At 42.5% G+C, this 13,534-nt stretch overlaps 1 protein-coding gene across 1 annotated transcript in view; it reads right to left on the reverse strand.

Moving 5' to 3' along the window:
- The window catches only part of LOC139408046 (terminal nucleotidyltransferase 4B-like), a 55,317-nt gene that overhangs the window by 25,263 nt on the left and 16,520 nt on the right, over positions 1 to 13,534 (reverse strand). The window contains exon 2 of the mRNA XM_071151874.1: positions 11,556 to 11,679. Coding sequence (XP_071007975.1) covers positions 11,556 to 11,679 — 124 coding nt within the window. The remainder of the gene's footprint in view (positions 1 to 11,555; positions 11,680 to 13,534) is intronic.

A 13,534-nucleotide genomic window follows, 5' to 3' on the forward strand; every position in this document is an offset into this window, starting at 1 on the left:
GCAGGATGTCTCAGAAAAGAAAGGGAAAATATCCAAGGAAGAAAGGACATGCAGGTGAAGGGACATGCAGGAAAAGGAATTACTAGTGAACATCTGGGCTACATCCGAGTCCCTTTACTAGTGAACATCTGGGCTACATCCGAGTCCCTTTGCTAGTGAACATCTGGGCTACATCCGAGTCCCTTTACTAGTGAATATCTGGGCTACATCCGAGTCCCTTTACTAGTGAACATCTGGGCTACATCCGAGTCCCTTTACTAGTGAACATCTGGGCTACATCCGAGTCCCTTTACTAGTGCCTATTTCTGCTATGAGTCGAACTCAGATGAGTGCCACAACCTAAAACAATGTCGGTCCTCCACGATGCAAAATCATATGCCACACAAACAAACCGGGTCCTGTTCTCTTTTAACTTTCCTGTGACACAGGAAACACAGCGAGCAATTTATAGAGGGCGCCTGTAGACTGGGCACGTGCTGTGTGTGAAAAGATGAGCTTACAGTTTTCACAGACATAGGTCTGTCAAAAGATACCGGTCATTAACACAATTACCTCCTAACTGATGAGAAAGCGTCTCTGAATGCAATCTGGCAGTAACCAATTTGCTCATTTTCCTTGCCAGGTGCTGCGTGATTACGCTGCCATTCCTGGAACAAAAGTTAACTGTTGATAACTGCAAAACAATGGAGGAGTTGATCAACGGATCAAATTTCAACTTATCAAACCTGTCAATCCCACCCATATGTCTGTTGTAATCGTGGATTACAGGAGGCTGGCGGACCACCTTCCAATACTTGAGTGGAATCATTTGCACTGGGAAAAATTGGGAAGGCAAGTAACAGTATGTGTGTCTCTCTACTGCATGGCAAATACATTGCCCCCTATCCTACGCCAACACACATCCCCATATGTAAACCTTTAAAACCTGAAGTGTAGCCTGTGTCAGATGAAGCAATGATGCTTCATTTAAATCCCCACCTAGATGGCCACCCTTTCAAATACTGATCGCCCCTTTGAACATGCACTCATCTAGGTCTACACTTCGCTTTGGCTGATACAGCTTTTTACAGGTCTGTTTCAGGTGGTCCAGGAAGGACCGCAGTTTTCTAAGCCTATCTGCATTATCCTCAGTGGCAGGATACACAACGTGTAAAGCAGCCAACAGAGCTTTGAAGCGATTACGCAACATTAAAGCTCTAGCCCAAGAGAGCCCTGAAGAGACTTTGCACCCCAGTACCGATGAAGGTCCGGCAGTTCGGTAAATCCCATGTAAACGAGCAGTCCAAGAAACCGGTAGAATATTGTAGGTGTAACCTCAAGCCATGCTTTGACGGAATCACCATACGACGGGCACTCCCAAAACAAGACCCCAACCTTGACTATTTGGGAACCCACAAACCACCACCACCAATGCCTGCATGAACACCTGCATGAAGATATTGTTATCTATTATCGGGCCTGATAAATCTAACACATCTATAGTTACCTTCCAGTTGAAGAGCTTGGCTGAGAGGCCTCAGCCGGTGGCTCCACTTCCTCTGGCTCCTTGATCTCATTCTCTTTAGCCTCGTCTTCTCCGAGTAGCTCAGCATCATAGGATATATTCCTTTAAGGCCATGGCTTCATTGTCGTCCTCATCCTACAGGACTTGCGCGGCAATGACCCGCAGCTCATTTGCCATCAGTGTCCTCCTCATAGACAGGGACTGCATTATTCGATGGTACTGGTCCCCTCTGTCCATTTCTAAAACTCAAAGACAAACAAGGAAAATTTACATTTCAAATGTAAAATCAGTGACAACCCCGCCGAAGAATAGCTTAAGATTGACAAAGTTATATTCAGAATACACTTCAGTACATAAAAATGGGAATCATGAATGAAAGTGATTAGTGTATCCACACGTTATCCAATTGCAAGGACAACTGGGAACTCAAATCATGACGTCAGTGATCTGCAGGTCGGAAAGCTAGAGTTCCTGAGTTGAAATTCCGAGTTGGATGACAGTTCAAAAATACTTTTCCCCAGTCGGTGCTCGTTTTTTCTCAGTTATCGTTGAACGAACTGAAGTCAGAAGTCAAAGATTTCCAATTTCCCATTTTTTTTGAATGCATCAAACGGCAATGGAAGGCAGGCTTCATCAGTACATCACACACCACTTTGCAATAAGCAACGTTTGAAACTTGAATGTTTTAATACATGTGAGGCAAACGTTCTGATCTGTTGCAGACTCGTTGCTTTTTAAAGTTGTTATTTTACTTAATGTACTGCAGCCTAGGCCTACAGGTTGTACAACTGTCCCAGGGTCTGTTTGGAAAAGGCCATTTATTTCTCAACAAGCTGACCAATCGAATAGGTAGCCTAAACTTCTCTAGAATAGATTGACATAAGCTAGTGATTTTGCTATTTGTTACTTGTCTTGTTGGCTGAGGAAAAGTAAATGGACAGTTATTCTAACATGTCCAAAGTGCACATCAGAATTTGTTATGTTAATATAAATAATTACCATATTCTAAAATGTGATTTGTGTCAGTCTGAGCACTGTGGGTGGACGCCCTAATCAGGTTACGCACCCAACATTTATGAGTCCAGTAAATTTCTCAAACGTCATCAGGGGATGACTACATGGCTTTGGGGATATAACTAGCTACTCATTCCAAAATCATGTGTATTAATATAGAGTTGGTCCCCCCTTTGCTGCTATAACAGTCTCCACTTTTCTGGGAAGGCGTTCCATTAGATTTTGGAAGATTGCTGTGGGGACTTGCTTCTATTCAGCCACAAGAGCATTAGTGAGGTTGGGCACTGATGTTGTGCGATTAGGCCTGGCTCACAGTCCGTATTCCAAATGTGTTCGATGGGGTTGAGGTCTGTGCAGGCTAGTCAAGTTCTTCCAAACTTATCATCTCGACACACCATTTCTGTATGGACCTCGCTTTGTGCACAGTGACATTGTCACGCTGAAACAGGAAGTTGAAAGCACAGAATCATCTAGAATGCCATTGTATACTGTAGCATTAAGGTTTCCCTTCACTGGAACTAAGGGGCCTAGCCTGAACCATGTAAAACAGCCCCAGATCATTATTCCTCCTCCAGAAAAATGTAGTTGGCACTATGCATTAGGACAGGTAGCGTTCTCTCGTCGGACTGCCAGATGGTGAAGTGTGATTCATCACTTCAGAAAACACGTTTCCACTGTTCCAAAGTCCAATGATCTTAGGCTGAAGCTCCCGATGAACAGTTCTTGTGCTGACGTTGCTTCCACAGGCATTTTGGAACTCGGTAGTGAGTGTTGCAACCGAGGAGACGATTGTTACACGCTACGTGCTTCAAAACTCGGCGGCCCTGTTCTGTGACCTTGTGTGGCCTACCACTTCGTGGCTGAGCCGTTGTGGTTCCTAGACATTTCCACTTCACAACAGCACTTACAGTTGACTGGGGCAGGTCTAGCAGGGCAGATAATTTATGAACTGACTTGATGGAAAGGTGGCATCCTATGACGATGCCACATTGAAAGTCACTGAGCTCTTCAGTAAGGCCATTCTACTGCCAATGTTTGTCTATGGAGCCGACTAGCCAGCCGGAACGTATTAGGACCCCTTGACCTTTTCCACGTTTTGTTACGTTACAGCCTCATTCTGAAATGCATTATATTGACTATTTTCCCAGTCCATGCTGCTGAAAAACATCCACATAGCATGATGCTGCCATCACAATGCTTCACCATAAGGATGGTGCCATGTTTCCTCCAGACTAGAGCTGTGGCGGTCACAAAATTCTGTCAGCCGGTGATTGTCAAGCAAATAACTGCCGGCCTCACGGTAATTGACAATTAACAAACACATTTAGCATCTCCTGGCTTCCACACAGTCTACAAGCCACTGATGCAAACCTTTGGAACATCCACCATTTAAAAAAATAATAATAATAATTTTCCATGTAATATAGCCTACACCTTCACAATAAATTCATTATTTTTAGACCGGTCTAAAGAAGCATGATATGAAGAAAATGTAGTCTAGAATAGCATACTCTAAGTTGTCCTTATGTTAGGTCCTGATCTGGCTATGCCAAATGGCTGTGGGCTAAACTAGTTCATTTAGCAGACAAGCACTTGATAGTGGCCGTAATGCACACTAAAACAATCCATGCCCTTGGCCCGGAGTGCTGCGTTATGCCCTTCTGCCAGAGTGCTGCGCGCTCCTAAGCACCTCTCACTCACATGGCTCCCCATCACGTGACCGGGTCTTTCTCACAGGCTACAAGTGAAGACAGACACATCAGGGACGCAACTGCACGCACCCTTATCCAATTCCGAGGTTCATATTGAAAGAACTCTCCACATTTACTTTGTCAGACAACAAGATGTGTAGGCCTAACGAACAGCAAAACCACTAGCATATGTCAATCTACTATCCCGCATAGTACAAAAGTCAACCTATTCTATTCTGTTTCTAGAAATAAATATTCCAAACATAGGTCTGGGACAGTTGTGGGATGCAATAGATCCCCAATTAATACAATCACTAGCAAAAAAATAATTAGGCAATGTGTCTGACGCAACAGATCAGAACATTTAGCTTAAAATGTTGTTGCCTAAGAGTTTATTTCTTCACATTATAAGTGCAGCAACGCACACATTGCAGTAGGCTATAAGCGCAAATGTTTCATTAGCAGTAAAACACCATTATCAAAAGTGAACGCAAAAGGTGACAAGGCACATTATGCTTTTATAATAAAAGGTGCATTTTTATGGTGACAATTAGCTTCACTGCTTATGTATGCCAGTCTGCTTTACAAGGTTTTAGAGCCTAATGTGCTTCATTTTTAAAAGTTATTTGTGATAAAAACCTTATCAAAACATATAGGCCTATGGGCTAGGCTACAAGAGGTGTGTGACTATGATTCTGAAAAATTCGCAAAACAAAAGTCAGTTTCTTATGCTGGGCATCATTCACAAGTGATAATATATAATTCACAAGCAATTGGCTAATATTGTCACCCATCAGACTATTCTTGATTTAATCTTGTCTTTACATATACTACTTTATAGATATGTGTTTTGATTTGGAATGGACCATTATCATTTCATGCCAGCCAGGTAGGCTATACTCCTGTTGTAAAAATAAACAACAGCTTAATATTAGGAAAGTTGAGAATGCCAGTACATACATAGAGTGCCTTCGGAAAGCAGTCAGACGCTTTGACTTTTTCCACTTTGTTACGTTACAGCCTTATTTTAAAATGTAATGAATAAAAATCAATCCTCAGTAATCTACACATAATGACAATGCAAACACAGGTTAAGAAAGTTTAGCGAATTTATTACAAATAAAAAAACAGGAATACCTCATTAACATAAGTAATCAGACCCATTGCTATAAGACTCAAAATTGAATTCAGGTGCGTCCTGTTTTCATTGACCATCCTGGAGATGTTTCTACAACTTGTAGTAAACCGGTGGTAAATTCAATTGATTGGACATGATTTGGTAAGCCACACACCTGTCTATATAAGGTCCCACAGTTGACAATGCATGTCAGAGCAAAAACCAAGCCATGAGGTTGAAGGAATTGTCCGTAGAGCTCCGAGACAGGATTGTGTCGAGGCACAGATCTGAGGATGGCCACCAAAAGATTTCTGCAGCATTGAAGGTCCCCAAGAACACAGTGAACTCCATTCTTAAATGGAATAAGTTTGGAACCACCAAGACTCTTCCTAGAGCTGGCCGCCCGGCCAACCTGAGCAGTCGTGGGAGAAGAGCCTTGGTCAGGGAGGTGACCAAAAACCCCATGGTCACTCTGACAGAGCTCCAGAGTTCCTCTGTGGAGATGGGAGAACCTTCCTGAAGTACAACCATCTTTGCAGCACTCCACCAATCAAGCCTTTATGGTAGAGTGGCCAGACGGAAGCCACTCCTCAGTAAAAAGGCACATGACAGCCTGCTTGGAGTTTGCCAAAAGGCACCTAAAGACTCTCAGACCATGAGAAACAAGATTCTCTGGTCTGATGAATCCAAGACTGAACCCTTTAGCCTGAATTACACATGTCACGTCTAGAGGAAACCTGGCACAATCTCTACGGTGAAGCATGGTAGTGGCAGCATCATGCTGTGGGGATGTTTGTCAGTGGCAGAGACTGGGAGAGGATTGAGATCAGGATTGAGGCAAAGATGAATGGAGCAAAGAACAGAGAGATCCTGGATGAAAACCTGCTACAGAGCGCTCAGTACCTGGACAACGACAACGACTGTAAGCACACAGCCAAGATACAAGTCACATCACGTCCTTCAGTGTCCCAGCCAGAGTCCGGACTTGAACCCGATCATACATCTCTGGGAGAGACCTGAAAATAGCTGCTCCCCATTCAACCTGACAGAGATTGAGAGGATCTGCAGAGAACAATGGGATAAACTCCAAATACAGGTGTGCCAAGCTTTTAGCGTCATACCCAAGAAGACTTGATGCTGTGATCTTTTTTTTCTCTTTTTTCTCTTCTTTTCTCCCCAATTACTTAGTAGCTACTATCTTGTCTCATCGCTACAACTCCCGTACGGGCTCGGGAGAGACGAAGGTTGAAAGTCATGCGTCCTCCGATACACAACCCAACCGCACTGCTTCTTAACACGCCATCCAACCCGGAAGCCAGCCGCACCAATGTGTCGGAGGAAACACTGTGCACCTGGCAACCTTGGTGGCAACCTTGGTTAGCACGCACTGCGCCCGGCCCGCCACTGGAGTCGCAAGGATTTCCCTACCGGCCAAACCCTCCCTAACCCGGACGACGCTAGGCCAATTGTGCGTCACCCTACGGACCTCCCGGTCGCGGCCGGTTACGACAGAGCCTGGGCGCGAACCCAGAGTCTCTGGTGGCGCTGCAGTACAGCGCCCTTAACCACTGCGCCACCCGGGAGGCGATGCTGTGATCTCAGCCAAAGATGCTTCAACAAAGTACTAAATAAAGGGTCTGAATACTTATGTAAAATGTGATAGTTTATTTTTCTAAATTAGCCAACATTTCTAAAAACTTGTTTTTGCTTCGTCATTATGGGGTATTGTGTGTAGATTGATGACAAAAACAAGTTAATACATTTTAGAATAAGGCTGTAACGTAACAAAGTGTGGAAAAAGTCAAGGGGTCTGAATACTTTCCGAAAACACTGTACATTCCTTCTCAGCACCCTTCTCTCGTTTGGCTGGCTAGCTACGGTCAAAATATAAAATCACTAGCCAGTTAACGTAAACTCACGTAAACTCGTACATCGCCTTGGTCCGTACAATTGCCCTTATTTTAGCACCCCAAAAATGTAATACTTCCAAGATCAACTGTAATGTCAATACCATTGTAAAGCACAATTTCTCCCCTTTCCAACAGAAACAATTACATGACCTAAACGCTCCCCATTTCTGCATAATTCAAGCAGGCAATGAGCCCAGTCAGGTATTTTTTTAAATGTTGAGTGGGGAAGTGAAACTAATGCGTGATAGTGAGAAGGAGAGATGTTGTGTGGGAAAATTGCTTTTTTTCACTCGATCTGTCCAACTTATCACCTTATCGCCTCTAAAATATTATATAAACTCTTTATAGTGTTTTATTTACATGTCATTACGCCGCACCAGTATCTCTAAGGATTTTAACCGGACGCTGAGACGCTTCGTCATTCATTAGGGACACAAACCCCTCAAATGAACGATTCATAACTGCGGTCGGGGACTGGGACTTTCAAACTACAGTTACCCTGAGGAACCTGTTTAGTTTCAGACTTCACAACCGTACGAATTAGCCCAACACCTGTGGCTTGGCACGAAGAGGCATCCCTTGTTTGCGTTTTAGCAGGAAGCAATCATTAATCATATGTCCCACTTTATGACAATAGAAACAGGGACGCTCATTCTTCTGGCGTGCTTGAGGCAACTCAGTAGCTCTACTCTATGCATGCTGTACGTTATGACATAACACGTCAAGATGTAAAGGAGGGTCAGTTCTCAACTTTTCTCCAATACTATAGAGCCATTACCATGTCGATCAATGCTTGAATAGAAACGTAGTTCATACCCCAGATTTTGACGTCAACACAGTCACTACAGTCCCATTAGTTTTCTTTGTAGCCTCGTTTGAATGTTGCAATTGCGCACATTTGTACGGAATGGGGTGAGTTTACGTTAGTTAAGCTCTAATACCTAATGAGAAATGCATTTTTATTTTGTACAGTTATCAAAGAAAACATGAACATCAAGAAGGCAAGAGGAGAGATAAATCAAGTACTGTTAGCATACCCTGCTCCATTCCATCTTGAGTGACTGACTAGACCAACACAGGCTAACTAGTCATCATAGTTATAGCTAGATTGCTAGTTTGCCACCTAGTTTGAGGATATGTTTTAAAAGCTTTGATTCACTTAATAAAGCTTTTCATGTACTTCAAAAATTGTCGTCGTCATTGAGCGGATATTAACTTTTACCTCAGCTAGAAATAGTCAACTCACTTTCAAGCGGATTTTACTTTTCAAGTCTACTCAGCTTGGTAGATAGTTAGCTCACCAGGCGTCAAAAGCTCATTTTGCAGACGAACATCTTATCAATCGGACAAAGTACTCTAAAATGCAAATATTATTATTACCAACATAAAACAAATTATATACAGTTTCTTACCTTGATATTGTTGTCCAAATCGGCATGGTGGCGCTGCCAAAGTTCATACCCTATCCGATTGAGTGGGGGAGAAACGTCTCCCTGCGCCAGCAGCGTCAAATGAGCCATTTTCGTGTTGAGTTTTACCTTGAGAGAAAGCCTAATTCCCGCCCCTGAACCACTAAACCAATCATATATCGTTGATGAAGACATTGTAACCTATCAAAAGAGGGGTTTTATGTACACCTACTCATTCCAAGTTTTCATTATTTTTACTATTTTATACATTGCAGAATAATAGTGAAGACATCAAAACTATGAAATAACACATATGGAATCGTGTAGTAACCAAAAAATTGTTAAACAAATAAAAATACATTTGAAATTTGAGATTCTTCAAATAGCCACCCTATGCCTTGACAGTTTGGACACTCTTGGCATTCTCTCAACCAGCTTCATGAGGTAGTCACAAATTGCAGTTCAACTAACCTGCCTTGTTAAAAGTTAATTTGGGGAATTTCGTAGAGGTTAATGCATTTGAGCCATTCAGTTGTGTTGTTACAAGGTATGAGATAGGTACAGAAGAAAGCCCTATTGGCTAAAAGACTACATCCACATTATGGCAAGAACAGCGCAAATAAGCAAAGAGAAACGACAGTCTATCATTACTTTAAGACATGAAGGTCAGTCAATGCGGAACATTTCAAGAACTTTGAAAGTTTCTTAAAGTGCAGTCGCAAAAACCAATCGCTATGATGAAACTGGCTCTCATGAGGACCGCCACATGAAAGGAAGACCCATTGTTACCTCTGCTACAGAGAAGTTCATTAATTAGAGTTACCAGCCTCAGAAATTGGCAATTAACTGCACCTCAGATTGCAGCCCAAATAAATGTTCAAGTAACAGACACATCTCAACATCAACTGTTCAGAGGAGACTGCGTGAATCAGGGTGGCGTGAATCAGAAACCACTACTAAAGGAAACACGAGCAATGGATATTAGACCGGTGGAAATCTGTCCTTTGGTCTGATGAGTCCAAATCTGAGATTTTTGGTTCCAACCGCCGTGTCTTTGTGAGATGCAGAGTAGGTGAGCGGATGATCTCCGCATGTATGGTTCACAACTTGAAGCATGGAGGAGGATGTGTGATGGTGCTTTGCTGGTGACACAGATTTATTTAGAATTCAAGGAACACTTAACCAGCATAACTACCACAGCATTCTGCAGCGATATGCCATCCCATCTGGTTTGCGCTTAGTGGGACTATAATTTGTTTTTCAACAGGACAATGACCCAACAGACCTCCAGGCTGTGTAAGGGCTATTTTACCAAGGAGGGTGATTGAGTGCTGCATCAGATGACCTGGCTTCCACAATCACCAGTGGAATACTTCAGTAATACTTCTGACAGCCAACTTCTTACCTCTGCCCACAACTTCCGGACTTTATAGCACTCCCAGAAAGCATGACCTATTGAGTCATTCTTACTTTGATACTTAATACATGACTCTGCCGTTATGCTGTAGAATTTGTATAATACATTCTATACATTAGGTTATACTGGATTAACATACATTTTCGCTAACTGTTATTTTGTTAGCTATGCACCAACTTTCCCTCCATCTTGTGCCAACAGTTTTAAAAATTTTGGGTTCCAATATTATATTCTTTTTATATTGTCATGGAAATTAATGTATTTCCTGTTAGTATGTTTTGTACTACTTCTATGCCTTTAGTTTTCCATGTGGACCAATTTATTGGTGAATTCTGAAAAGCTATCCAAGGATTGTTCCATAAGGTTGTGTTTTTAGGGAGTGACATTGACAACCATTGGAAACATGTTTCCGATTTTTTAATGGACGGGCTGGAAAGGGTCAAATGCTTTGAGCTAGTAATATGTCAATATTTATCTTTAGAAATTAGCTATGAAAACATAGGCTATTAATATAACACAGCTTTGGATTTCACCAGTCTCAGAGCGAATGGTTTTGACCGTTTGGAACTTTGAGGAGAGCTGCTTGCTTCTCCCGTTCCGACAAGTCCTGCTTGCAAAAATGATTGCTGTCCTTATGAAATTCCACCTTTACAAGGTTCATGTAAACGTTACCAAATGCAATGACTCTTTAAAGCAGAACTACCAAAAATATTTTGTACGGTGAACATGACAATCGAAAAACCCCAATCAGCAGTTAGATGTGCAATCAGCAAGATGTGAGTTGTGTTCATTCCGGTAGTCTACACAGCTCTGCCGGTAAAACACAATTTTCCACAGCGCATTTGGTAACATTGGCACAACAACTTACATGGGGTTGCCCCTCAATTAATAAAGCCTATTTTTAATATTACAAAAGCCATTTTTTCAAACATCTGAATGCTGAAGGTGCCACACAGATGTCGCCTATAAATATAAAAACAGGGATAGGGTAGGCCTTCCTCTCCTTGGTGTGAGCAGCTGCGTCTCCCGCACTGTGCGCACAGTTCTCATCTGACTTGTAGATTAATGTCATACGGTGTTAACATGCATAAAAATGTGATAGGCTGAAGGAGAGGACGCATGAATTCAAATCACAACAGATTAAAGGTATTTCGTCATAAGGCAGAGAGAAAAAAATAGTAAAAAACATTTGCGAACCTGCGATTCCTAATGTTTTAATTGGTTTTCTTACCGATGCATGCTTCAAGTTTTAGGCTCCCGCGGACCGATGCACTCGCATTTTAAACATTTGAACCGGGGACCAATGCGTTCTGGTGACTCGTTGCATCCCTAACAGCAACCAGAAGCTACAACATTATCATACTGGAATCCATTGGTATCCAAATGTAAATCAGAATTACTACACCATTTCAAATCCGATAAATAACTGGACAAGGAAGTCAACGGTCAAGGGGGTTTTACATGTTTTACGACAGTGAAAGGGATTGACTTACGTCAGCAGTGGGCCAAAGGTCCTTAATAACCCGCTCTATCCTCTCCACCACCTCCCTCCTCATCCTCTCCTCCTCCGGCCGTGGAGACATGTAGGCATAGAAGTCCTGGATCTCCTCATGGAGCCTACAAAGTCAGACACACACACACCGTGGTTAGAACACGTGTGAAATCCCTAAATAGTAATGCAGTCAGGGGTTCCCTGGCAAAGCCATGAAACTGAAAAAACAAACAACCTACAAACTTTTCATACGATTCATTCATTTAAAACTGTTTATATAAAGCCTAGAGCGTATTGAGAAACAGGTAGGCCAGACCCCCATTACATTTGATAGGTTTCTGTTATAGCCAACTAATCCCATAGCACTACAGTATGTAGCCTAGAAGTGGCCTTCAGTCTGTCAGTGTGCTATGAAGCCTGTGATTACAGAGCAGGGAGTTACTATAAATACACTCTAGTGGACACATATGCAACTATACTAAAAGAGCAGCAGTGCGTATTCCCAGGAGGACATGTAATGTGCGCCAGCCCAGCCAGCTGCTTTTCAATATGTCATCCAGAGTAATAAAGCACTTTAGAATAACCCTCTTCTGCATGGTGTACAAGAAACGGTTATCTGCTGCATTACGCTAGGCCGAGGGTCTCCAACCTTTTCTAGCATGAGAGCTACTTTAAATTTCTTACAAATAGGCAGATTCTTATCCTTTCCCTTGCAACTCTTCCCCAGGTCCTTTGTGTACACTGTTGTTTTCTGTCAATATACCCGGTAAAATAATGGTTAATAAACTAAAAATCTGAGATTTCCCCCACAAAATCTGTAATTTTCTGTTTTCGCACTTTCAAAATTACAATTGTTAATAAAGAAACAATGGAATTGGAATGTTGAGTCCATGTCAATGCTTAAATCACATCAACACACAATTTGTTTTACATCTGGTATTTTGTTTTCTTTGATTTGGCACTTTAATTGCATATCTAGCGAGTGAGTAATGTGTCAGTAGTGTCAGTCTAGCGATGGTTCTGAGCTGCTGCTGCTCATTTCATGACGAAGTTATAAAACAACAAATAATAGATACAAATGCTACACAGTGCCTTCGGAAAGTATTCAGACCCCTTGACTTTTTTCACATTTTGTTACGTTACAGCCTTATTCTAAAATGTATTAAATTGTTTTTTCTCCTCATCAATCTGCACAAAATACCCCATAATGACAAAGCAAAAACATGTTGAAATGTTTGCTAATTTATCCCCCTCCCACAAAATATATATATGAAATATACATTTACATAAGTACACGGACCCTTTACTCAGTACTTTGTTGAAGCACCTTTGATGCTACAAGCTTGGTACACCTGTATTTGGGGAGTTTCTCTTCTCCGCAGATCCTCTCAAGCTCTGTCAGGTTGGATGGGGAGCATTGCTGCACAGCTATTTTCAGATCTCTCCAGAGATGTTCGATCGGGTTCAAGTCCGGACTTTGGCTGGCCCACTCAAAGACAATCAGAGACTTGTCCTGAAGCCACTCCTGCGTTGTCTTGGCTGTGTGCTTACGGTCATTGTCCTGTTGGAAGATGAACCTTTGCTCCAGTCTGAGGGCTCTGGAGCAGGTTTTTAATCAAGGATCTCTCTATACTTTGCTCCATTCATCTTTCCCTTGACCCTGACTAGTCTCCCACCCCCTGCCGCTGAAAAACATCCCCACAGCATGTTGCCGCCACCACCATGCTTCACCGTAGGGATGATGCAAGGTTTCCTCCAGACGTGACGCTTGGAATTCAGGCCAAAGAGTTCAATCTTGGATTCATCAGACCAAATAATCCTGTTTCTCATGGTCCGAGAGTCTTTAGATGCTGTCATGTGCCTTTTACCGAGGAGTGGCTTCCGTCTGGCCACTCTTCCATAAAGGCCTGATTGGTGGAGTGCTGCAGAGATGGTTGTCCTTCTGGAAGGTTCTCCCATCTCCTCAGAGGAATTCTGGAT

This window comes from Oncorhynchus clarkii, chromosome 1 (assembly GCF_045791955.1).
Source record: "Oncorhynchus clarkii lewisi isolate Uvic-CL-2024 chromosome 1, UVic_Ocla_1.0, whole genome shotgun sequence".
Taxonomy (NCBI): domain Eukaryota; kingdom Metazoa; phylum Chordata; class Actinopteri; order Salmoniformes; family Salmonidae; genus Oncorhynchus; species Oncorhynchus clarkii.